Source organism: Serinus canaria, chromosome 27, assembly GCF_022539315.1.
Source record: "Serinus canaria isolate serCan28SL12 chromosome 27, serCan2020, whole genome shotgun sequence".
In the NCBI taxonomy this organism is placed as follows: domain Eukaryota; kingdom Metazoa; phylum Chordata; class Aves; order Passeriformes; family Fringillidae; genus Serinus; species Serinus canaria.
The window spans coordinates 1309809-1332993 of record NC_066340.1 but is presented as its reverse complement, the minus strand read 5'-3'; the positions used below and the strand labels follow the sequence as shown (position 1 = coordinate 1332993).

Here is a 23185-nt window from a genome sequence, read left to right as displayed (position 1 = left end):
CCTAAGAACAATCCATATAAATCAGTAGGAATATTCCTATAAAGTTAATAGCAGCCTCTTTCCTAAAGAAGATTTATATTTTTTTCACTGGATCCTTCAGCAGGATGGAGACTTGCTCTTCCCAGTGGTGCCAGTAAGGACCCACCCCTGTGGTTCTCAGCACCCTCCAGGTCCATCTGGGCTGGGGACTTCAACCCACAACATTTTCTGTCATTTGTGGACCTGGGGTCTTGTCTTGTCCCCATCCCTCAAGGGATACCCTTGCACCTCTTGGGAGTAGCCACGAGGAGTGTCCCATCTCCCTTCTCTGTACCTTCAGCAAATGGTTCAGTGTTCTTTGATGTTAACTGTAATTGTGGGGCTAAAAAGCTCAGATCCACCTGAAAACTTTTATTGTTTCTTGTTTGGTGGTGATAAACCCAGATGAATGATTGCAACCCCCAGGACCACATGTTCTCTGCAAATTGTTGTACCAGCTCAGCTGGGTGGGAGCGTGAGGGATGATGAGGCAGAGCCTCAGGGGTGGGAGTGCTGGGGGGAAGCTGTCAGTGCTGGCACCTGTGGGAAGTGCTGAAGTCACTACTCCTGGAAGTGCTCAGAAAATGGGTGGCTCTTGCTCTTGAATCCGTGGTTTGGTGTGGAATGTGATGGTGTTTGCAAGGTTGGTGGTTGGATTTGATCATCTCCAAGGTCTTTTCCAGCCATAACAATGATTCTGTGATGTGAGTGTGGTGAGGTCCTGGCACAGGGTGCCCCTGGATCCCTGGCAGTGCCCAAGGCCAGCCTGGACAAAGCTTGGAGCAACCTGGGACAGTGGGAGGTGTCCCTGCCCAAGGCAGGGATGATCTCTAATGTCCCTTCCAGCTCAGGCCATTCTGGGATTCTGTGTTTAGAAACAAAATAAATCCTCAAAGGGAAGGATTTCTGACAAGATTTCATTGCTGAGCCCAGGCTCCAGCCCTGCAGTGCTGAGGTTGTGCTGGGTGGGCAGTGGCCGTTCCCTCCCTCGCTGTGAATTGTTTGTTTGAGCACATGCATTGAGTGAAAAGCAGCTGATGATGGTTCTGTGAATAATGTGTTTTTCCCAGTGTTGTACATGAATACAAACCTTGGCCTTGCTCACAGTGTGAGCTGGCTTTCCCTGCTCTGCCATCCCTGAAGATGCTTCGGGGGCTCTGCCAGCCTCCCTTGCCCAGCAGTGCCTGGTTATGGGTTAATTTGGGAATGTTCTCCTGAGCCTGGGAGGCCTGGCAGGATCTGTGCTGGTGTCAGTGCCACTCAGGCACTCAGCCACCTGATGGTGCTGCAGTTTGGCTCATCTCAGCCTGGCTCTGGAAGGACAGAGCTCCTCACCTGTGTGGGGCTCTGCCTACCTGTGGCTACTCTGTTTTCACAGATCTTAGTTCGGGTCCTTATGAGCGTCCAGCCATTTAATAATTTCAATTATTTCAGTTCCAGCTACTTGCCCACTCTGCAGAATCAGGTTGTTTTTGTGCAGCCCTCCCAGTGCAAAGGTGTGTGGGCTGGATGTGATCCTGTCAGAAACCTGTGCCCCCTGCTTCAGTGTGAGCAGTGAAACCTGTCCCCAACCAAGGGGGTACTGCAGCTTTAAAGTATCCCAGGGCTTACAGCCTTTTAGTATAAATTGTTCCCAGAATCCATGTCACAACTCCTTATTTGGTGCTGCCTTTTTTTCCTTTTCCTCTCGGTTGCCATGACAACAGCAGCACTGCGCCATTCATCAGCTCTGGTCCTGGGCTGCATCACCAGCCCCTGGGCTTACTCCGAAATATTCGGGAGAGCATCCATGAGTCAGTCACTCTGCTCTCCTGATCCATTATCTCCCCGTTCTTTCAGCACTTTGCTCTAGGAAAAGAACAAATGAAGCTGCACCACGGAAAGAAACTGTAAAAATCCTTCTTTTCCCCCCCAGGGGAGGCGTAGAGGCTGCATTGGCTGCAGCGTTCTGGTAGGAATGAAAGCAGCTCTCTAAGGCTGGGAGACTTGCTGAAGAGGGAAGGCTGTGTGTCCATGAGCTTCTCTGGAATCCTGCTGGAGCTCCTTTCCTGGCACCCAGAGGATGTGCAGGTGATGCCCGTACGAGCAGCGGGCGCCGCAGGGAGACGGCGCTTGGGATTTTTTGGGAGCAGAGCTTGACATCAGCAGCGGGAGGTGGCACCTGTAACATCAGCAGGATGGAGGCAGCGCTGGGGAGAGGGAGGGATCAGAGCAGGATCTGTGCCAGAGTGCTCTCCAGGCAGCTGCAGCCCTGAATTCCCAGCCTGGCTGATGGGGAGAGCGAGCAGAGCCCCGTGAGTATTCGGGCGATTCGTGGCGCTCGGTCTTGGATTGGGGTTGTGTTGGGCATTCCTCAGCCCTCTCAAACTGCAGAAAATCAATGTACAGGAAGGGTTGTGGGGCTCCTGGATGGAGAGGAAGCCATGACTAGGAGGGAGTTAGTGCCAGAGTGATGCTGCTGGTGGTTATTTGTGTTTTAGTTGTTGCCATCGTTTTACATAATCCCAGTTTGTCACCTCCTTGCTCAGCTGGGCAGAATCAACGTGCAATGAAAAAATTTGATTTCTGAGCATTGCTGAAATAGAACTGCTGAGGAGTGATTTGAAAATGCTACAGACACCCAGTCGTTTTGTTTTCAAAAACGTCAGAACAATGGGATTGAGATAATGTTTTCCTTTTGTGTTCTGAAATGACCACAAATTCGATTTGAGTGGATTATAAAACTCCTTTGTGCTGAGGGAAGAAATATTTTCACTGAAAGAGTGAGCTTTTAGACATAAAAGTAAATAAACAGTCATGACCAAGGTAGAATTTGAGGAAAAGCTGTTGAAGTGCCTGATGCTTGTGTTGAAGCTAATTTTTGAAGGATATTGTGCTTAAAATTGTTGGTGTCAGGAGAGACTTTGCTCCTTTTTGAGTATTTTTATCCCGTGGTGTTTGCAGTAGGCTTACATTTCTTTTCATTGAATTCTGTGTCATGCTGTCAGCATGGCACTGATCTGAAATTCCTGTTCCTGTGTAGGAGTGGAGGTTGGGTGGGAGGCCCACCCCGTGTCTCAGAATGCACAAGGACCCAGTTACCTGCAAAATGCCATTAGATTTTAGTGGTTCCAGGTGTTTAATGCATTTTTTCTGGGCATAATTAATTTTCTATTGAAGTTTTCCCTAATCCCTTGCAATCTCTGTTTGCCTGGAGGTTTCATGAGTAAAAAACTTGTGTTTTGTCAGAATAACCGAGTTGTCCCCTTTTTTAAAAAAATGACCTAAAATGCACACAACTTTTCATGGTTTGGCCATCTGGATTTTGGGTCCTGTTTGATGCTCTCAGTGTGGCAAATCCTGATGTCTCAGGAAGAATTTCCTTGATCCTGGAGGTCTCTTCCAGCCTCAGTGATTCTGGGATTCTGTCTCCAGCAATGAAACCTGCTGGAGAAGGAGGATCCTCGTTCACTTACAATAACAAATGCTGAGTATTTTATTTTTTCCCTGGTGTACCAGTTCTTACTATCCATTTTTGGGATTCTTCATCCATTATTTTGGGACTTGTGATTTGTTTTGACAGGCTCATACTCAAATGGAAACCATTTGAGCTTGCAGGGATGGAACAGGTGGGTGAATGTGTCCCTGTGTACTCACAGATGGACTTTTGTCTCTATTAAATGTAATTCTTTGTGGGAATTGAGAACATTTCTGCTTTAAATTTTTTTGGAGCTCCAAAACTGTCCCTGAAATTTATTCAGATAAATAATGTGTCTGTTTGTAATTTTTGGAATTAAACCAAATCCTGTGTTGAAGGGTTTTTGTTTGTTGGAGACCTGTCAAACTCATGAGATTTCTGCATTAATTTCGGGATAGTTTGGATGTAACTTTTATTTTCTTCAATAAAGGGAAGGAAAAAACTGGCATATCATATTTATTGGATTTTGAAAGACACTTACCAGTTCTGGCATGGATTTTCCTTGGTGCTGTTTTCAAGACAAACCCTATCTGTCTTATTTTGACACCCAACTTGTCTTTCATTTTGACAGAGCAGAAATTGCAATAGAGATCTGCAGAAAATCCCATGTTTTTCCCTTGGTGGTGGTGTGAGGTTTTTGCAGAACCTTTAGAATTTGCTCTTCCCAAGGGTATTTTTATTTGCATCCAGGCTGTTGGACTGCTCAGCCTTGCAGAGGATGTGGTAAAATGTCATCACAGCACTGGAGCTGGGGAAAGGTGATAATAACTCTGCATTTCAGACACTTGTGTAGATGCCTAAACAGAGGGAGAACCTCAAAAGTTTCTCTAGTGTAGACAGTGTTTAAAAGGCAAAAATATTGCCTTTTACCTCCATGGGTTTTCAGACTCTCAGAGAGAGAAATTGTCCTTATTTCACACTGGGGCTGCACAAAATGGAGCATCTGTCACGATTACACTTCTGGTGTGTGAGAATTTTTAATTTTTAGACATAGCTAAGAGGTTTCTATAGCAAGAGGAGGTGGTGTAGAAAGCCTCCTGTGGAGTTAAATCAGGCCATCACTCTTCTTGCCTTGGCTACGTTTTCCTCCTACTCCTGGAACGTGCCTTCAGAGGTGTCCTGTGCACTTGGGAGCAGAGAGGAACTCCCAGGATGGTTTCTGAGGAAGAGGCCTGGGTGTGATCTTTGGGCCTCTCCTACTTCTGCCACAACCCAATTTGGAAACTTCTTCTTGTGTGAAGAAGGGAATGACCACACAGAGGTGTTGGGTTGAGTCACAGGCCCAGAGACTGAGCATTACTTCTGCACAAGTGAATTTCTGATGGGATTTGTGCCTGGCTGGCTCTAACCATGCAGGAAACCTTAATCAGAGTTAATTAAACTCCTCATGGTCTTATCCCCAAGTTTGGGATGAGGAGGTGTCCAGCACAAGATGAGCAGGGTGCTGGTGGGGTCACTGCAGAGTCACATGCCAAGTTTTCATCACAGATCCTGTGACTGATGCTCAAACCATGCAGGAGGTTGAGGATTGAGCTGGATCTTTGGCTCTGGACCATTCCTTTGGCACTTCTCTTTCCTTGCTCTGTGGTGCTTTTCCTGGAGCAGCTGTTGATGCTCAGGAATTCCTAGACAGCCTGGAGCTAGATGGATTTCCTAGATTCCCAACTAGAGGAGCTGCAAGAAGGATGGAGGAGGAGTTTATACCAGGGCTTGTGATGTCAGAATAAAGGGGAATGGCTTTAAACTGGCAGAGGGTAGGTTTAGGTTGGATATTAGGAAGAAATCCTTCCCTGCACTGGTGGGCAGGCCCTGGCACAGCTTGCCCAGAGCAGCTGTGGCTGCCCCTGGATCCCTGGAAATGTCCAAGGCAAGGTTGGACAGGGCTGGGAGCAACCTGGGACAGTGGAAGATGTCCCCCACCCCTTTGGAAAGCTTAAACTTGAAATTTTTACAAGTGTTTCCTCTGCAGAGATGAAGGCAGGATGAGAACAAAACAGGTTTTATCCTTGTTATGCTTTTCTTTTTATCTCCTCAGCCGTGGAAGTGAGTAGGTGTAAGTGAGAAAGTGGTTTTCTAGAAGGGAAGTCACCAGATGGGTGTGTTTCTGTCCATAAATGCTCCTGGCCCTGTTGCATGTCATGGCTTTCAGCTTGGAAAGGGGCCCTGCAAGTGCTGCCTCCCCATTATTTACACTTCAGTGTCCCCTGGTCTGGGACATTGTGGGGTCACAGGATTCGTGGGCACCAAAGCCTCAGAGAAGTTTTGGGTCTTAAATCCACTCGTGATGGGGAGGGTGGCACTCCCTCAGTGTCAGTGACAGGAGTTTAGTCCTTCAGTCTGCCTCAGCCATCTGTGTTCACACAAATAATCCCGTGGTTATCAGATCTTTCAGTTAAACCCTTGAGGCATGCCATGTGTCCTTGTCCCTGCTCCTCTGTGGAAGGAAAGGATTGAGGAGCAGTCCTCACTCCTCAAAAGAGAAAATGCAAACAGCTCCTTTAATTTTGCAAGGAAATGAAGAATTGGGGGAGCAAATAAATTACTGAAAACTCCAGATGGCTGCATTAGCAATTTCCTTAGGTAAAACCCACCTTGTAAATGCAGCAGGATGCAGTTTTTCAAGTGTTAACAAACAAGTTCAGCTAATTCAGGCTCGTGCCTTGCCAGATCAGCAGCTTCATTTTAAGGATAGAATATTCTGTGATGCTGCTGCCAGTGGAGCAATGGGGATCCTAAATCCAGTTTGATATGAGTGGAACAGTTCTGCATGTGTGTCAGTGTAATTACAGCTCTGGTGGTATCAGCCAACCCAACTAAATTAGTTTTAGCATCACAAAATTTGAGTGACTTGCACAGAAATAAAATTACCTTAGCTGTTCTTAATCTCTTGCCTTTATTTTCGAATGCTGTTATCAAGGAGTGAATTGATATTGGCTTGCAGCTGTTTGCTCCTGGTCATAAACAGTGAACAGGATCCAGTCTTGGCTTTACTTGGGCTGGGAATGGTCAGATATTTTACAGTTTACTCTCTTTTATGGTTACAATATCCTGGTTTGATCTTCAGGATATGGTGGGAGAATAAATGAGATTTTGTTTACATGCAGATTAAGCTTGCTGCTGACCTTTGCCCTGCCACTCCTGTCCCAATTTAATTTGCTGCTATCATTTGATACCCACCTTTGATCATCCTTGGCTCCTTGTCAAATCCTTCAGCAGGGCTCTTGCAGTGCTCTCTAGAGTGCATTTGTTATTTTTTTTTTCAGTTCTTTCCCAAACCCCTTGTGAACTAAACAGGGCAGGAGATCTTCCTCCTTTTTAATGCCTTTATTAAAAGTGATCAGCTCAGGTTGGGAGGTTGGGTCCATGGCCATGCTGTCATCACTCCCAGGGGTGGTGAGGAGGAGGAGGAGGAGGAAAATGCAGCTTGGTGCTCTAGGAGGCAGAGCTGGGGGTCCTGTCCTCAGGAGAGCAGTGGGGACACCACTTTTTGGTATTGTTCCCTCTTTTGGTTTGCCCTTCAGGCTCCTGGCTGGGGTGAGGGCCAGCCAAGGTTCTCAGCATCCCTGCAGGCTCTGGACCTTTGTGATGTCCAGACATCACCTCAGTCCCCTAATTCTGGGTTGGCTCGTTGCTTTGGGGTTTTCCTGGTTTGGTGGGGGTCCTCTCTCGTGTCATTCTGGGTCTGAGGTTATTTTGCATGTCCTCTGATGTCCCCTCCTTGCACTGCCCAGCAGGGCCATCCCTTCTGGATGTACAAAAAGGGGAATTCTCAATAATGGAGAGTTAATGACCAACTCTTGACAGGTGATTACACAATGGAGTTAACACAGAACTCTGCCAGCAGCCAGCTCCCAGCTCAACTTGTAACTCTGCAACCTTTTAAAAAAAAATGGATAAACCCTTTAACACCTCATGCATGTTTGAATTTATTACTGCTGTAATTACAGGGAATCAGAGCAGTGGGTCCCCAGTGTGTGGGTAACTGCAGAGATGGGATGGCAGAGCTTTGTCTGGGAGGGTAGAGCAGGTCAGGGAGGCAAACTGGGCTGAGCAGGAGGAGCAGGAGGTGGCCAAGGGTGCTGGAGTCCTTCTCTGAACTGCTCATTTATAACTCCCTTAGCACCAGGCAGCTGGCAGGTGGTGAAAAGGGCTTGGAGGGAGCTCTGGGGAGCTGCAGACCCACTGGCCTGGTGTGTGTGTGTGGAACTTGTTCATAGGAGGAGCTCTGGAGGGCAGAGTTAATCCCAGAATGGTTTGGGTTGGAATCCCAGAATGGTTTGGGGTTGGAATCCCAGAATGGTTGGGGTTGGAATCCCAGAATGGTTTGGGTTTGAATCCCAGAATGGTTTGGGTTGGAATCCCAGAATGGTTTGGGTTGGAATCCCAGAATGGTTGGGGTTTGAATCCCAGAATGGTTGGGGTTGGAATCCCAGAATGGTTTGGGTTTGAATCCCAGAATCGTTGGGGTTTGAATCCCAGAATGGTTTGGGTTTGAATCCCAGAATGGTTGGGGTTTGAATCCCAGAATGGTTGGGGTTGGAATCCCAGAATGGTTTGGGTTGGAATCCCAGAATGGTTTGGGTTTGAATCCCAGAATGGTTGGGGTTGGAATCCCAGAATGGTTGGGGTTTGAATCCCAGAATGGTTTGGGTTGGAATCCCAGAATGGTTGGGGTTGGAATCCCAGAATGGTTGGGGTTTGAATCCCAGAATGGTTTGGGTTGGAATCCCAGAATGGTTTGGGTTGGAATCCCAGAATGGTTGGGGTTTGAATCCCAGAATGGTTTGGGTTGGAATCCCAGAATGGTTTGGGTTGGAATCCCAGAATGGTTGGGGTTTGAATCCCAGAATGGTTGGGGTTGGAATCCCAGAATGGTTTGGGTTGGAATCCCAGAATGGTTTGGGGTTGGAATGGACCCTTACAGGAGTGCAGCTCCACCCCTGCCATGGGCAGGGACACCTTCCTGGCTTCACTTCTCATCTCAGTGGAGACAATTGCAGATTTGCAGAGTGAAGGGACCTTAAAGCTGCTCTAGAAGAGCTTTGTGAGAGAGGAAAACACTGCGGGAGCTGAGCTGCATTTCAGAGCTGTTTGCATTTCACTTCCTCTTTTCTTCTGTGGGGAGAATCACCAGTTAAAGATATTTTCTCTTTTTCTAGTGCCTCGAGCTAAATTAAGCTGTGTCAATGTCCAGACAGGATTTGGCTGGCGTGTTCAGCATAGACCACTCTGAAAAGCCCCACACAAGCCCCTTGGTGGGGACCCAGTGCCATGGGCAGCTTTCCCTGAGCTCCATGCAAGAGAGGGAAATGAGATTGCTTTGGTAGATGCTTGCTTTCTGATTTCTGTCTGCTTCTGTTTAGCTTGAAATCTGAGCATGGTTAGAAATTGGTCTAACAGGTTCTTTCTACCCAGTGAAAGACCAGGGTTGCCTATAATTTGATTAATTTGTTGTTCTCTATAGACTAAATCTCCTTTACAGTACATCCAGGTCCTTTTTGGACATTTTTCCTCATTTTTAGTGCAATATCTGAGTCCCTGAATTACAGGAAGAAGTCCAGGACAGTAGGAGATTGAATGGGAATAATGCAATTCAGTCCTTGTGTTTTGTAGTATTCTCCTCTCATCTGTTTTAAATTGAACATTTCATGAAATAAAACTGTTGGGGAAAGGTTGAGGAATTCTTTCCCCTCCAGCTCTTTCCTGTTTCTGTTTTTTGGAGGATCTTTGGGGTTTTTGAGCACATCTTACATAGGCTTAAAATGTTGATGATGTGGTTTCATCCCATAGTCCCAGCTCTCCAGCCACTCTATTTATTTTTATTTATTTTTTATCTATTTTTATTTATTTTTTTTTTAGTGCAAACAAAGTCTGAAACTTCAAGAGTGACAGCCACAGAAATTTATGGCTTGTTTTCCTAACAGGATGACTTAGAAACGTGGAGCAAGTGGTGCTGCCTTCCTTTCTCTGCTTTCATCTTCCTCATCTCACACACAGGGTTCCACCTTGAGTCACAGATGAGGAATTTCTGCTAAAAAAGGCAATTCTGAGAGGCTTCAGAAGATGCTGAAAAGAAGAATTTTCGATGGGGAATGACATGGGGAAGGGTGCAGTGTGCCACAGCTCCAGGGAGTCAGAAAGACTTGATCAGTTTGGATGGGAAGAGGAAAGGAGGAGAGTCCCAGCTCCTCTTCCTGCCATATTTATAGATTTATTAAATATTTTCTTTCTCCTCAAAGCTATCCCCTGCATGGACAGAGACTTGTTGGCAGCCCATGTTGAGAAAAAAAAAAACCTTATCTAGGGGGAAAGTGAAGTGAGGGTTTGTTTTTCTTTCTGGGATCAATAACAGGAGCAGCTTTCTTCCAGAATATTCCAGGGAGAATCTGCTCAGGGGATGCTCCAAAACTGAACCCTTTGGGCTGAGCTGGGCATGGGGACTTTGCTGGCAGTGCTAAACTTGATGGAAAAATCACTGTTCCCCTCCTCTGAATGACAGGAAATCATTTATAATAAGAAGCAGAATGGAAATTGAGCTGAATTCAGCCAGGTTGGTATTTTAGGAGGAATTATCTTCTTTCTGAATATATAAATGTATTGTAGGCAGCATTGTATTGCCATTATTGAACACTTGAGGCAGAAATCTGTATTATTTTATTCTACATCTGTATTATTTTATTCTATTATTTCTATATTTCAAATTCATACAAGCCTTTTCAAAACCAGGTGATTTTCTCCCTTGAGCATCGATTTAGGGCTGTCTATTCAGACAGAAAATCATTTTGATCAATTATTTGGGAGGGTTTGTAATAATCTTGGTTAGGTAGGTAATAATTTGATTTAATTATGCTTTTTTAGAAGATTCATTCCTTTTTGAGGTCACTGAACATATTCTTGCTGATATTTTCTGTGCCTTGTTCATCTGGAGAGAGACAGAGAGGAGGAAAGAATCTTCCAAGAGGTTTCTGGTCCCATGGGATTGCAGAATCCTCTGCTTTGGAGAAGGTTCTTCCTCAGTTTTGCAAAGGAAAAATCAATTTCAGGGGCAGTAATGGGCAAACCCTTTGTGTTACACACCTCTACAGTTTAAAGAAGAATTTCTACATGAATTTAGCTGCTTTTTTGAGCTCTCCTTTTCCATTTCTTGTCCTGCTATCACCTTGCTGAACTCTCTTCCTGCTTTTATTTATTCTTTTCCTCTTCCCACCTATGTTTCCTTCCATTTTCTTGTTCCAGGGCCTTATCTCCTAAACTAAACATGTTTTCTGAAAGTTTAGGAACAAGTGTGATGTTTCCAGACAACACATTGTTCTCACCACTTCTCTGTGCTGCCCTGCCCTAATGTGGGGTGAGAGGAGAGAGGCTGAGGAATGGAATTTAAAAAGCTTTAAATTTAAAAAGCTTTAAATTTAAAATGGAATTTAAAAAGCTTTAAATTTAAAATGGAATTTAAAAAGCTGTTTTAGTCTCAAATAATAGAAGAGGGAAAAAAAAAACCAACCCTGTTACACAATGGATTCTATAAAATAACACTGGGTTATGTAAAGAGGATGTTCACCCTCTTTGTATGTATTGTCACTGGTCTAATTTTAATTTCTAAAAAATATATATGCACCTAAAAATCCTCATTGCACACAGCTGGTGTGGTATTTCTTCTGGTTTCCCAGAGAAGCTGTGGCTGCCCCATCCCTGGGAATGTTCATGGATGGAGCTTGGAGCAAGCTGCTCTAGTGGAACATGACAGGGAGTGGGGCTGGATCATTTTTTTAGGGTCTTTTCTAACCCAAACCCTTCTGGGGTTCCAGCAGAAATAATCATGTGATCCACAATTTCCTCTTTTTGGCCAAATAAAGTTTCCTTTGGGCCAGAGGAAGGAGCAAAGCTTCATGCCCTGTGTTTGGTGGGTGGGTTTTGTGCAGCTGGGCTGAATGTGCCAGTGGTTTGTTCCAGGAGCTGCGTGGATCAATAACTCTGCAGCACTAAAAACATTTCCTTCAATAAAGGCAGCTCTGCAGAGCTGCTGGGACACCTCAAACACCTCAAAGGTGAGGCAGGCTCTGAGTGAAAGGTGGGGAGGGAGGAGGCACTGAGCACTGAGCCCCCACTTTTCCTCTCTTCCAAGCCAAGCTTCCAAAGTTTGCTCTCTGTTGTTAAAGAGAGTCTTGAAAAGTCAGAAAAAGCTGCTGAAATTGCAGCTCCTGAGGAAATCCTTTCCCTGGTCTGTCACAGAATGCCAGCCCTGGTTTGGGTGGGGAGGGACCTTAAAACCCATCTGGTCCCATCTCCTGCCATGGTGGGGACACCTGCCACTGTGCCAGGCTGCTCCAAGCCCTGTCCAACCTGGCCATGGGCACTGCCAGGGATCCAGGGACACCTGCCACTGTGCCAGGCTGCTCCAAGCCCTGCCCAGCCTGGCCATGGGCACTGCCAGGGATCCAGGGACACCTGCCACTGTGCCAGGCTGCTCCAAGCCCTGCCCAGCCTGGCCTTGGGCACTGCCAGGGATCCAGGGACACCTGCCACTGTGCCAGGCTGCTCCAAGCCCTGTCCAACCTGGCCATGGGCACTGCCAGGGATCCAGGGCAGCCCCAGCTGCTCTGGGCACCTGTGCCAGGACAAGGAAAGACCCTGGAAGGTTGCAGGAAGTGTCAGAAATGAGGCAGCTAATTCAATTTTCTGATTGCTCAGGGTTTTGCATTGCATGGTTCATTCCCATCACTTTCCTCGTGCTGCCAAAGTCAAATGAGAGTTTTTTTTGCATCAACAGAGGGATTTTCAGTTTTGTTCTGCTGGCTTGGATGCCAGGGGGATTAATCCCACTAAGAAGTGCAGAGAACTGGCCCCAAAAATGTGCAGTGTTGGTTTGAAATGACATCTCAGCCATTGAAATTGGAGTTCCTTCTTCAGCAGTAGCAAATATATTTGTCATCATCATTGGCCTGTGAGGTGGACCCAGATCAAGGTGACAGCCACAAGGTTGTGACTCTTGGCTCCCTGTAATCAGCATTTTCTGAATTAAATGCTGGTTTTGCACTTCTGGAAAGCCAGTGTTGCTGCTGACTGCCATCTCTACTCAATCCATGATATTCCTAGAACTGGTTATTGCAGACATCCTTTTCCTGGTGTTCTTGGAAAACATAATTTTCTCTGCTCAGAAAACTCCAGTTGTGTAACACAAGGGCTGTTTCTGTGCTGGTTCACACCTGGAGTTGGTCATTTTCATACAGAAAATCCTGACAGAGGCCTAAAGGGCTGAGCAGGTACAGAATACTTCAAACAATTGTTTGATGCTTTTGTCAGTTTTTTATAATTTGTGCCAGGAGCTGATCCCATGACTCTGATCATAAGATTGCTCTCAGGAAGGGGTTCAGGACCCAGGCAAACCACTGTGCCTTGAAAAGGCACTTTTATAAAAAGATCAGAGTTCCCCATTAACATTTGGCTGTAGAGTGTCAAAGCAGATTTTAGAGTTGATGATATTTCCATTTATTATTTATCCCAGTAGAAGACTAATGCCCAAATGTGAATCTGTCAGGATAATCTTCATTTGAACATGAGTCAGAGGTGCTTAATTCTTGTCCATGAAAATCCTCCTTTCCTGCAATCGGGTTGTGGCTGAGTTAGGAGGAGTTTTTGTCTTTTCCACACTTAGGGGATTTGTAAGAACAGAAACTCTTCCTCCTGTGATCTTTCCCCACCTGTATTTACATGGGGAGGATTGTATTGACTTGAGCCTTTTAAAGTGAGCTGTTGTCTGTGAGTCATGGTGTGTTTTGGCTGGTGGAAGTGTGTTTTTTAGGGCTCAAATTGTGCTTTTGAGGGAACAAAAACATAATAAAATAGATGCCAGGCCAGACTGGGCAGTGCTCTGGCGTAGTGGAAGGTGTTCCCTGCCCAGTTCCAGGGAGTGGAACTGAATGAGCTTTAAATTCCCTTCCAGCCCCCCCCAGTTTGTGATTTTGTGATGCTGTGAAATGCATTAAAATTGTGTGTAAATTGCAATATATAGAGATTTCACCACATTGGTGACAGGATGTTCTTTGATCAAGAGCAAAAATGATGGATCAGTTTGTTGGGTGCAAGATCCACATCCGTGGGGCAGTGGGCACCTCAGTGAGGGGTAGAAGAGATCCAGAGGAAATGTAAAATAAAACCCAGTGGAAAGGGAGATCAATCCCTTCCCTGCAGGTGAGAGGCACTGCCCAGTGCAGATCTGACAGCACAGGCAGGTCCTGCACCCTGCACAGCCCTGGGTGCCCCCACAGCAGCTGGGGTGCTGATCACATCGCCCTCTCTGTGCTTCTTAAAATTCTCCTTCCTCTTTTTAAAAATACTTTTTAGTGCAGAACCTTCTAGTGACAGTCCCATCAGTCATTAGCATTTCTTGAACTGTGCAAATTCTGGGGGTTTTGTGTTTTAGAATGCAGTGAGCACTGCCACATGTGCATGGGATGATGCATGGTCCTGGTGTCAGCCAGAAATGATAAAGAAAAGAGAGGCTGTTTTTAATATCTACTACAGAAATTACTGAGACTGTGGCAAAACATAAAGATATTTATTAAATATATTTATATTAAAGATATTTATTAAATATATTTATATTAAATATATTTATTAAATATATTTATCTTAATATTTTTTAACATATCTTTATCATTACAGATATTTATTAACTATCTTTATCTTCAATATATTTATCTTACATCTATTTATTAATATATTTATATTAAATCATATACTAAAATATTAAATATATTAATATTTATTAAACTGCACTTACAAATGAAATATTAAAGGATTGACCAGTGCAGAATTATTTAACCAATTTTCAGGCCATAGCAATAATCTTTTCATTATTAAAATGTTTTCATTACGTCAGGATCTGGCACAAGGTTGTTGCTGGGAATGATTTCTCTCAGGTGCTGGCCAGTCGGTGGCTGTGGGGTGTTTGTGGGATTTTTTCCAGGGGGGATTACACAGAATTCTCTGCTGGCTTGCAGTGTTCAGCATCAGGGTGTGGGTTTGAGTGGTGCTGCCCATGATGAGCATGGGGGCAGAAGGGGCTGCAGGCTGCCCTGACCTTCCTGAGCTTCTCCCATTCCTGCTGCCCTGCACAGCTCCTGCTGCACCAGCCCTGGGGGGCTGGCAGGGGATGGGATGGGATGGGATGGGATGGGATGGGATGGGATGGCAGGGAATGTGCTGGCAGGGGATGGGATGGGCTGGCAGGGGATGGGATGGGCTGGCAGGACATGGGATGGGCTGGCAGGACATGGGATGGGATGGGATGGGATGGGATGGGATGGGATGGGATGGGATGGATGGGATGGGATGGGATGGATGGATGGATGGGATGGGATGGGATGGATGGGATGGGATGGCAGGACATGGATGGGATGGCAGGGGATGGGATGGGCTGGCAGGACATGGGATGGGCTGGCAGGGGATGGGATGGGCTGGCAGGGGATGGGATGGGCTGGCAGGGGATGGGATGGGCTGGCAGGGGATGGGATGGGCTGGCAGGGGATGGGATGGGCTGGCAGGGGATGGGATGTGCTGGCAGGGTCTCACATTCCTGCAGGGTTTTGTGTGTGAAATGCAAGCGTGGTACCTGCTTTCCCTCAGCACATCTCCTCAGGTGCATTGAGGGGGCAGAGAGGAGGGGTTTTAGCACACTTGTTTTGGTGCAGATCTGGGGGCTTGATTCTTTGCCTTTCTTCTGCTTCACAGGGACTTTAGAGTGAAAAACCATTCCCCAGCCTGCATCTCCTTTTGCACAGCCTTTAGAGTGAAAAACCATTCCCCAGTCTGCATCTCCTTTTGCCCACTCCATCTAAAGAGAATCTGGGCTCACTGATGTGCAGCTCAGTGGGAGTGATCTGGTTGTGCATTGTCTGTCAGGCTCCCCATCCTTGGACCTTCTCAGCCTTTCCTAGCACACAGCAGCTCCCTAAAACCAAGATTTGCTGCTGCCTCAGAGATCATTCTCTGACCTGTTGAGCTTTTATTGCAGGAGAAGCAGAAGAACAATCCCAATCTTTAGCTGCAGATCCCAAATTTAATTTGCAAGGCAGGGAACTAGAAAGATAAATTATGGAACTGGAGGGGCAGAAGGCACTGACCCCCAAAATGATTGCTGAGGGACTTTTCAAATTAACCTTTCATTGGAATGGGCATGAGAGTTTAACTTGGAAATGCACTGTGACCATCTCTGCATTGAACTTTTTCTCTAGTTCTCTTTCTCTGGTCTGGAATATATTTAAAGACTTTTACTAAAGCACTTTTATAGTTTTACTCCAAAAAAAAAAAAAGTTGTACAGAATTTCATATCCTTTAGAGTTCAGACTGTTAAAACATGGAGAAAATCCCATTTTTCTAGCTCTAGTGGTCAGTGATGCTTTGTTACAGACACTTTTACCTTTTCCCCATCCTCTGTTAAGTCTCTTGATCTTTTATGGATTTGCAAGGATAAAAGTGGAGTGCTTCTTTTTGGCTTGCACAGTGTTAGCTTTGCTCTGCTCTTTTGTGTTGAACACCAAACCTGTTTGGTCCAGCAGTGAGACTGGCTTGAAATTGAAATTTATGTTCAAGGAAACAATTACTGAACATAGCATTTGTGTGTTCAGTTCAGATATTTACAGTGAAATATTTAAATATTTAAATCTGTGTACCTCTCTATGATTTTTGCTTTTCCACAGTTGCTGGTTGGATCCAGGCTCATTTGCTTCCTCTAAAAAAATTTAATAAAAATAGGAGAAAAGAAAATATTTTAGAGTATCAGGAATGTGCCTCAGCGTTCACACACTTTAAATGTGCAGTTTGAAAGTTTAACCAAGAGCCATCTCCTTTGTAAAGAATGCAGATAATTTTTTTTCCTGGCAAAAAAAAAAAAAAAAAAAAAGAAAAAAAAAGGTAACCTGATATGAGTCTGACAGTGTCGTTTAGTTAAGTGCTTCCATCTGTTGCTTGCTATTTCCCTTACTCATGACCTCTCTTTTTCTCTCCCCCTCCTTCTCCTTTAGCCCCTCTGAGGAAAGCAAAGTTTGTGGAGAGCCCTCGAATCCCAGAGTCCGAGCTTGGCTCCCCAACCCTCTCTGCCCAGAAGTTGGATGTTGATGCCTTCTGCCCTGGTAAGCTGCATGCAAAGGCTCTGTGCAAACAGGCAGAAAGACTTTTTAAATGGATAATGTTTGGCTGGATGCTTGGTTGGACCTTCCCTGACCAAGTTTCACTCTCTTGGAAATTTGAATAAGCATTAATTTCTGATCACTGCCCATTTATGTTTTTTTCTTGCAATTTTGCATGTGGCTTCTGTCTCCTCAGAATAATTTAGAAGGTCTAGGGAGTTGTTTTTGAGAAGATAAAAAGGAGCCAGTAAACATACTTGCTTTAAATTTCATTTTTAATGCTGGTCTGCAGAGAGGCTGGAATAAAACCACATCTCAGAAACATCATTCAGTCAGCTAAAGCAAAACTGTGGGACCTTGTTACCTGCATCTAGGAATATTGGGGTGGTAACTTTTATTTTCTTGGGAAATACCTTCTCATTGATGGATCCTGTGGCAGTTGCTCTGAAATGCTTACGTGTTGCTTGAGGCCTCTGGTTGAAAAATAAATCAAGTGGGTGATGTCCCCTCCTGGCTCAGCCCTGTTGGTGTCTGTCAGCTCAGGCAGGCTTTGCCTAAATCCCCCCAGCCCCAGCAAAGCCAGCAGATGTGAGGGCCTGGAATCTGCAGCTCAGGATCGTTTCCACTTGTGGAAATGTGGAAGTGGCAGCCTGGGGAAGGCTGAAAACAGCAGCAGGAGTTGTGGTGGATTCTGTGCTGAATTCTGCAGATTCTTCCCCTGGTTCTCCCTGCTTATGAACCAAAGGGATCCATACTCAGTGTAGGCTTTGGATGGAAAAAGGAATGTTTAATAGGATGAAATGGTGTGTAAATGTGTGACATCTGCCTCTGAATCTCTAGCTACAGTCACCAAGGTCAGGTTAATGAATGACTCTGAAATCAGGGTGTTGCTTATTCCTGTGGCTGATGAATTTGTAGAAGAACTTGTAGAGTGCTCAAAATTGGAGGAATTAATTGAATGTTGTCCAGATTTTGAATGTGGGCTTTCTTGAATGTATTGTCTGAAAGAGAAGTTGTCTCAGAAAATCAAAAGCCAGTTCCTGTGCTTGGCAATGCCTAATTGGAGACCACAGTTGCCTGAAAAGTGCAGCTCCTTTTTCAATCATCATGAATTACAATTAAAATTGTGCTGCTGCAGCTCTTTTTTTCTAACTGAGCAGCTTCAACTGTCATGTTTATAATTGTTAATAATTATAAACTTATTATGATTGCATCCACAGAGAATTATCATTGCATTGTAAGATTAAAAAACCCATAAATTCCACATTCCCACACCCAGACTTGTGCCTCCCCTCTTCCAGAGCTTTGGAGGGCAGGACTGCTGCCAAGCCCAGGGATGGGCTTTGACAATGGGATCTGCAGTTGCTTTAATTTCTTTTTCTGCTATTTGATCTCCTTCTCTTGCTGATAGTTTAGTGATCTGAAAGGAAAAGTGGAGTTCTGTACTGCCTTGAAGTGTCCTTAAAGGAACATGAAGTGTCATTAAGGAAGGAGACAAGTGACAATGGCAGAGTTGGAACCAATAAGGTTGGAAAAGCCCTTTGGGGCCATCCAGTCCAAGTGCAGACCCAGCTCTCCCAAGTGACCGTGAGACTGTCCCCAAGTGCCACCTTGGTGTATTGGGAAAGGGAGATGAGATGAGAGCAGGGCAGGATTGGAGTCAAGGTAGAAACGGCAGCTTGGGGATTCAGCTTGTTTGAGTTTCCTCCAGTGTGACCCCAGGGACCTGTCAGGGAGCTGCTCTCTTCATGGGTGCCTCGGCCAGGGATTGTGGCCAGGTCTGTATTGGCAGATGGGACAGGCAGGGGGAGAGGGGAGGGATAAAATCCATTGGGGAAGGATTCCTGAAGCTGTTCGTGACAGAACTGCCCAGATTTATGGATCCTTCTGTGGAAGCAGCAGTAGTGTGGGGCCTGGAGGGTTTGCTAGTCTGGAAGGCTGGATTCCAAACTTGAGATACACCTTGGAAGAAGCAGGTGGGTGAGGGAGGATCCTTGTGGAAAGAGGGAGAGAGAGAGAGAGAGAGAGAGAGAGAGAGAGAGAGAGAGAGAGAGAGAGAAAGAGGGAGAGAAAGAGAGAGAGAGAGAGAGAAAGAAAGAGAGAGAGAGAAAGAAAGAGAAAGAGAAAAAGAGAGAAAGAAAGAGAAAGAGAAAAAGAAAGAAAGGGAGAAAGAAAGAGAAAGAGAAAAAGAAAGAAAGGGAGAGAGAAAGAAAGAGAAAGAAAAGAGAGAGAAAGAAAGAGAAAGAGAGAGAGAAAGAAAGAGAAAGAGAAAAAGAAAGAAAAGAGAGAAAGAGAGAGAAAGAGAAAAAGAAAGAGAGAGAGAAAGAGAAAAAGAAAGAGAGAGAGAGAAAGAGAAAGAAAAGACAGAGAGAAAGAGAAAGAAAGAGAGAGAGAAAGAGAAAGAAAGAGAGAAAGAAAGAGAAAGAAAAGAGAGAGAGAGAAAGAGAGAGAGTGAGTTGTGGTCAACTCCCAGGAACTGAAGGGGACAGAGCATCCAGCTCCTGATGGGAAGGTGGGCTCTGGATCATGGCAAAGCTTCAGGCACTGCTTGGAATGGGTTTTCCAAGGCAATCCAGCTCCTCCTCTGTGCTAGGCTTACACTAACCCTCTTCTGAAACTCGTGCCTCCTGTGAAGATGTAGCACTCCGTGCTAAATCCCCAGCGCTTCCAAGAATAACGCTGTGAGCTGAAAGAAGGAAAGGAATCAGGCTGATGATCTGCCTGGCAGTGGAGGGGAGGTGGAGTGGTTTTTAATGTGATCCCTGACACAAAAATGTAATTAATTATACACTTGAAAGCAGTTTAAAACACTAAATAGCAAAGAAAAGAGAGCATGAGCTGCTCTGCAGATCTACAAATAACGATTTCAGTTTGAGATGCCGAGAGGTGAGATTTTGCTCAGTATCAAAATGTTTATTTTAAGGTTTCAGGCAAATTTCAGCACATTCCAGGGAGGTGGTTTCCTGAGCAACTGCAGTGCCCCTCCTGCTGCTGGGGGGAAGATTTGCTTGTGACATCTTCAGTGTGAGTCAGTGTGGGGGAGTGACGTGCTCCCAACATTCCAGTGCCGAGGCAGGAGAAGGAAGATCACAATCCTGAGTGGTGCCATGGAGGGACATCATTCTAATACCAAGCACAAATAATGAAGTTTTAAGCTTGGTATAATTTCTATTTCATTTTTTATTCCATTCATTGTATAGAGAAAAGAATGTAGATACTTAAAAATTAATAAATCTTCTGAAAATTCATTTTATATTTTATAGTTGTTGCAGCTAAGATGATGGCAAGAAAAAGCTGTTCCATGACTTTGAAAAACCCTTTTCTACCAGAATTATCACAGAAAAAGCTGAGTTGAAAGGGACCCACAAGCATCATTGAGTCAAATTATGTTTCTGTAGATGTTTTAAGTTGCAGAGGTTGTTCAGATTTCAGTCCTTGACCTGAAGTGTTCCTGGTGGAGATGGAGTTCTTGTCTCTTCCCTGTGTGGGTAATGAGGTCCTGGCACAGGTCTCCCATCCTGGAAATGTTCAAGGCCAGGTTGGACAGGGCTTAGAGCAAACTGCTCTAGTGGATGGATGAGCTAAAAGACCAACCCAGACCATTCAGTGACTCTCTGCCTTGGCAGAGACTTTTTGAGGAGGGTCTGGGCAGGTTTCTGATCCACCTTCCCTCCTTGTCCCTGCTCCAGTCCTGCAGGCACTGTCCAACAGAGGCATTTGTGTTTTCCCCCCTGTCAGCCCTGTGAGGGCAGGGAGGCTGGGGGTGACACCCCCACATCCATCATTGCTCTTCAAGGAGGATAAAGCAGAATAAATTGACCTTCAAACCTCTGTGGTTCATCTGTCAAAGCCTTTCTGCAGTGATTCTAGTGACTCAGTTTCGTGTGTAGGGGTTTTCCCCCACTTTATCACACCTCACTCCTGTCCTGGTTTCTTAGTTCTTCATTGCAGTCACCAGAGTGTCTTTTTTTGGAGCTGCTTTTTGTTTTTCATGGTAGCTAAAACATGTTTTGACTTCTGAGTGCTCAGAAAATCTGTTGGAGATGGATGGTGCTTTCAGGTAATGGCCTTTAGCCTCAGATTAATGTTTGCAGTTGCATTTTATGTAATTTATTACCTTGGTGTTGTGTTCCAAAGGCTAAGTCTGTTATGACATTATCTTTTAATTTGATTAACTCCTTCTTCAGAAATTTTGGGAGCCAGATCTTGAGTGTCTGGCAGGGATGTGTTTTCAATCAGGGATGTGTTTCCATCCCTGACTGAGTTAGGAATCACTGCGGTGCTCCTGCCACAGACAGGGAGGGGAGTGATTTACCATGGCAGCAGCACTTGTGTTCATCCCAGTGCTCCTTTTTCTCTTCCTTTGGTTACAGAATCACTGAGCTTGGCATCTGCTTGCTGCTGCTTCTCTCTTTTATGGTGCAAAATGTGTATTTTTCATTTTACACTGTCCACGTGTTTCTCCTAAACACAGCAAAACGCTGCTCAGGTCTTAGAAAAAGCCCTTTAAGAGGGAATGTGGGAACCAGCACTCCTCTCTCTGATTTTTTTATTGTGAAAATACAGGCACTGAGCCAAAAAAATCCTACAAAACCCCAAACAAATGTAGCCAGCAGGATTCTGGTCCAACCTCTGTCATATTGAACAGCAATGGACTGGGGGGAGGGAGAGGAAATCATCAAACCAAGCGTGATCTGAGCAGTGTTTTACTGTTGAATCTTGTGGTTGTCCCAGCACTGTCAAGCCCAGTGACCTGAAGGGAATGGGAAATCATTGTGATCAGCCCTAATTGCAGAAGAGCCATAATTTGGCACACTGGTTGCCATGGGAGCCATTGACTTTTCTCCTGCTGTTCCTGGGAGGATGCTGTTGGTTCCTTCTGCTAGATCAAGAGATGGAACCAGTTTCAGATTAAACTCTGTGTTACAAAACAAGCCCCAGCCTGGTCTGGAGTTCTGGATCAGAGGGAGGAATGTTGAAGGCATTGCTGGAGTTCTGGGTGTGAATCCCTTTGGGATTGGATTGCCATTGGGTGCCATCGAGTTGGCTTGAACTGAAAGCTGCAACTTGGAGAAAAGTGGCAGGGTCCAGAGTTTAGGGTTTGTTCAATCTTCCCAAAGCAGAGTTGTTCAAGATAAGAAGCAAAAATAATACTAATCCCATAGATTATTGCCTTATGTTTTAACTGTGAAATAACTGGAGACAACATGCTTTTCCTGAAGCTTCCTGGTGCAATCTGTTAATACCCAACCCTTTACAGGGTTTGGGTTCAATCTACCTGGAGGAGAAAAAAAGGGAAAAAGGCTGTAAATGATCCAAATTCTGTTTTTGTGATGAACTGGCCAACTTTAAAGTGTTGTGGCTGTGTAACCTAGGTGGCTCCCGAGGTGTGTTTTGCTTCAGATCCTTCAGCAGCAGCAGCCAAGCACCTCTGGCTGCCCATCCAGATGGATCCCAGCAATCTAAGGAGTTGTTTTGCCTCAGCAAGCAGCAGTGCTTGCTTTCAACTGATCTGTTGGGAAGCAGTAACATTTTTGTGCTAATACTTTGGCTTTTGGAATATTTATAGCTTTCTGCCAGCAAATAAATATGTACATAAGCAAACCAACCCTGATGGTTTTGAAACTGCCAGTGCTGGGCCTGTGAGGATCAGTGGAAAACCTTTTCTTCCATATCTGAGCAGGTGGGGCAGGTTTCTCACTGACTGAGTGACTCTGGCAGAGGAGTTTCCTCTTCTAGCATTTTATTTTTGACAACAGGAGCACTGATGCTCTTGAATCCCAGCAGGGTTTGGGTTGGGTGGCCCCTTAAAGATCATATAATCCCACCCCCTGACATGGGCAGGGACACCTTCCAGAACAAGTTGCTCCAAGCTCCATTCAGCCTGTTTTTATCATAAAAATGTAGCTGGAGGAGAGGGGAAAGAAAGAGGAAGTGGTCAGTATTTCTACTTCTTTTTTTCCTACAGTGTTTTGCGATGCTGTTGTGGAAGTGGTCAGTATTTCTACTTCTTTTTTTCCTACAGTGTTTTGAGATGCTGTTATTTTGTTTCAGCTCTTTATGGAGGCCTCTCAGTGTTCATTTTACCATTATTGTTATCTGTAGCAATGGCAGAAGGGTTGGTTGCCTTTGTAGGAAAGTGCTCTGTTCTTTTATCAGCCTGGCTCCCGTGTCCCAGTGCCTACGGATAAAGTCCTTGGATTTCAGTGATGCTATGGAGAGCTGCCCATAAGTGAAAATATGCAGTGCTCTGAAAGCCACACCATGACTTGTGCTCTCTTGCCAGTTGCTGTGACTTCCTCACCCTCCCCAGGGTTGCAGAACAAGAACTTCTTTATTCTTATCTGGTGTGACTGTTGTTCCCCTGGTGAAACGGGCTTCAGTCCTCAGCATTCCCTCTGTCCCATCTGCTCTGTTCTCCAGGGCTGCACAGCTGCCCTTGGACCCTGAAGAAAGCAGATCCACTTGTGCATAACCTCCTGTACCACTGTAGATTTTCCACCTCATTAAGCAGAATTTTTTGACTTTTTATGTCACTAATTATTTAGCTCCAAATCGCTCGAAAATAATTACCTTGAGTCCA

At 45.2% G+C, this 23185-nt stretch overlaps 1 protein-coding gene across 6 annotated transcripts in view; it reads left to right on the top strand.

Moving 5' to 3' along the window:
* The window catches only part of TANC2 (tetratricopeptide repeat, ankyrin repeat and coiled-coil containing 2), a 163837-nt gene that overhangs the window by 58374 nt on the left and 82278 nt on the right, over positions 1-23185 (top strand). For 5 of the 6 annotated variants that reach the window (XM_050985766.1, XM_050985767.1, XM_050985768.1 and 2 more), the window contains one exon: positions 16498-16605. The exons of the other annotated variant lie outside the window; for it this stretch is intronic. In XM_050985766.1, coding sequence (XP_050841723.1) covers positions 16498-16605 — 108 coding nt within the window. The remainder of the gene's footprint in view (positions 1-16497; positions 16606-23185) is intronic. 6 annotated transcript variants of the gene reach the window in all.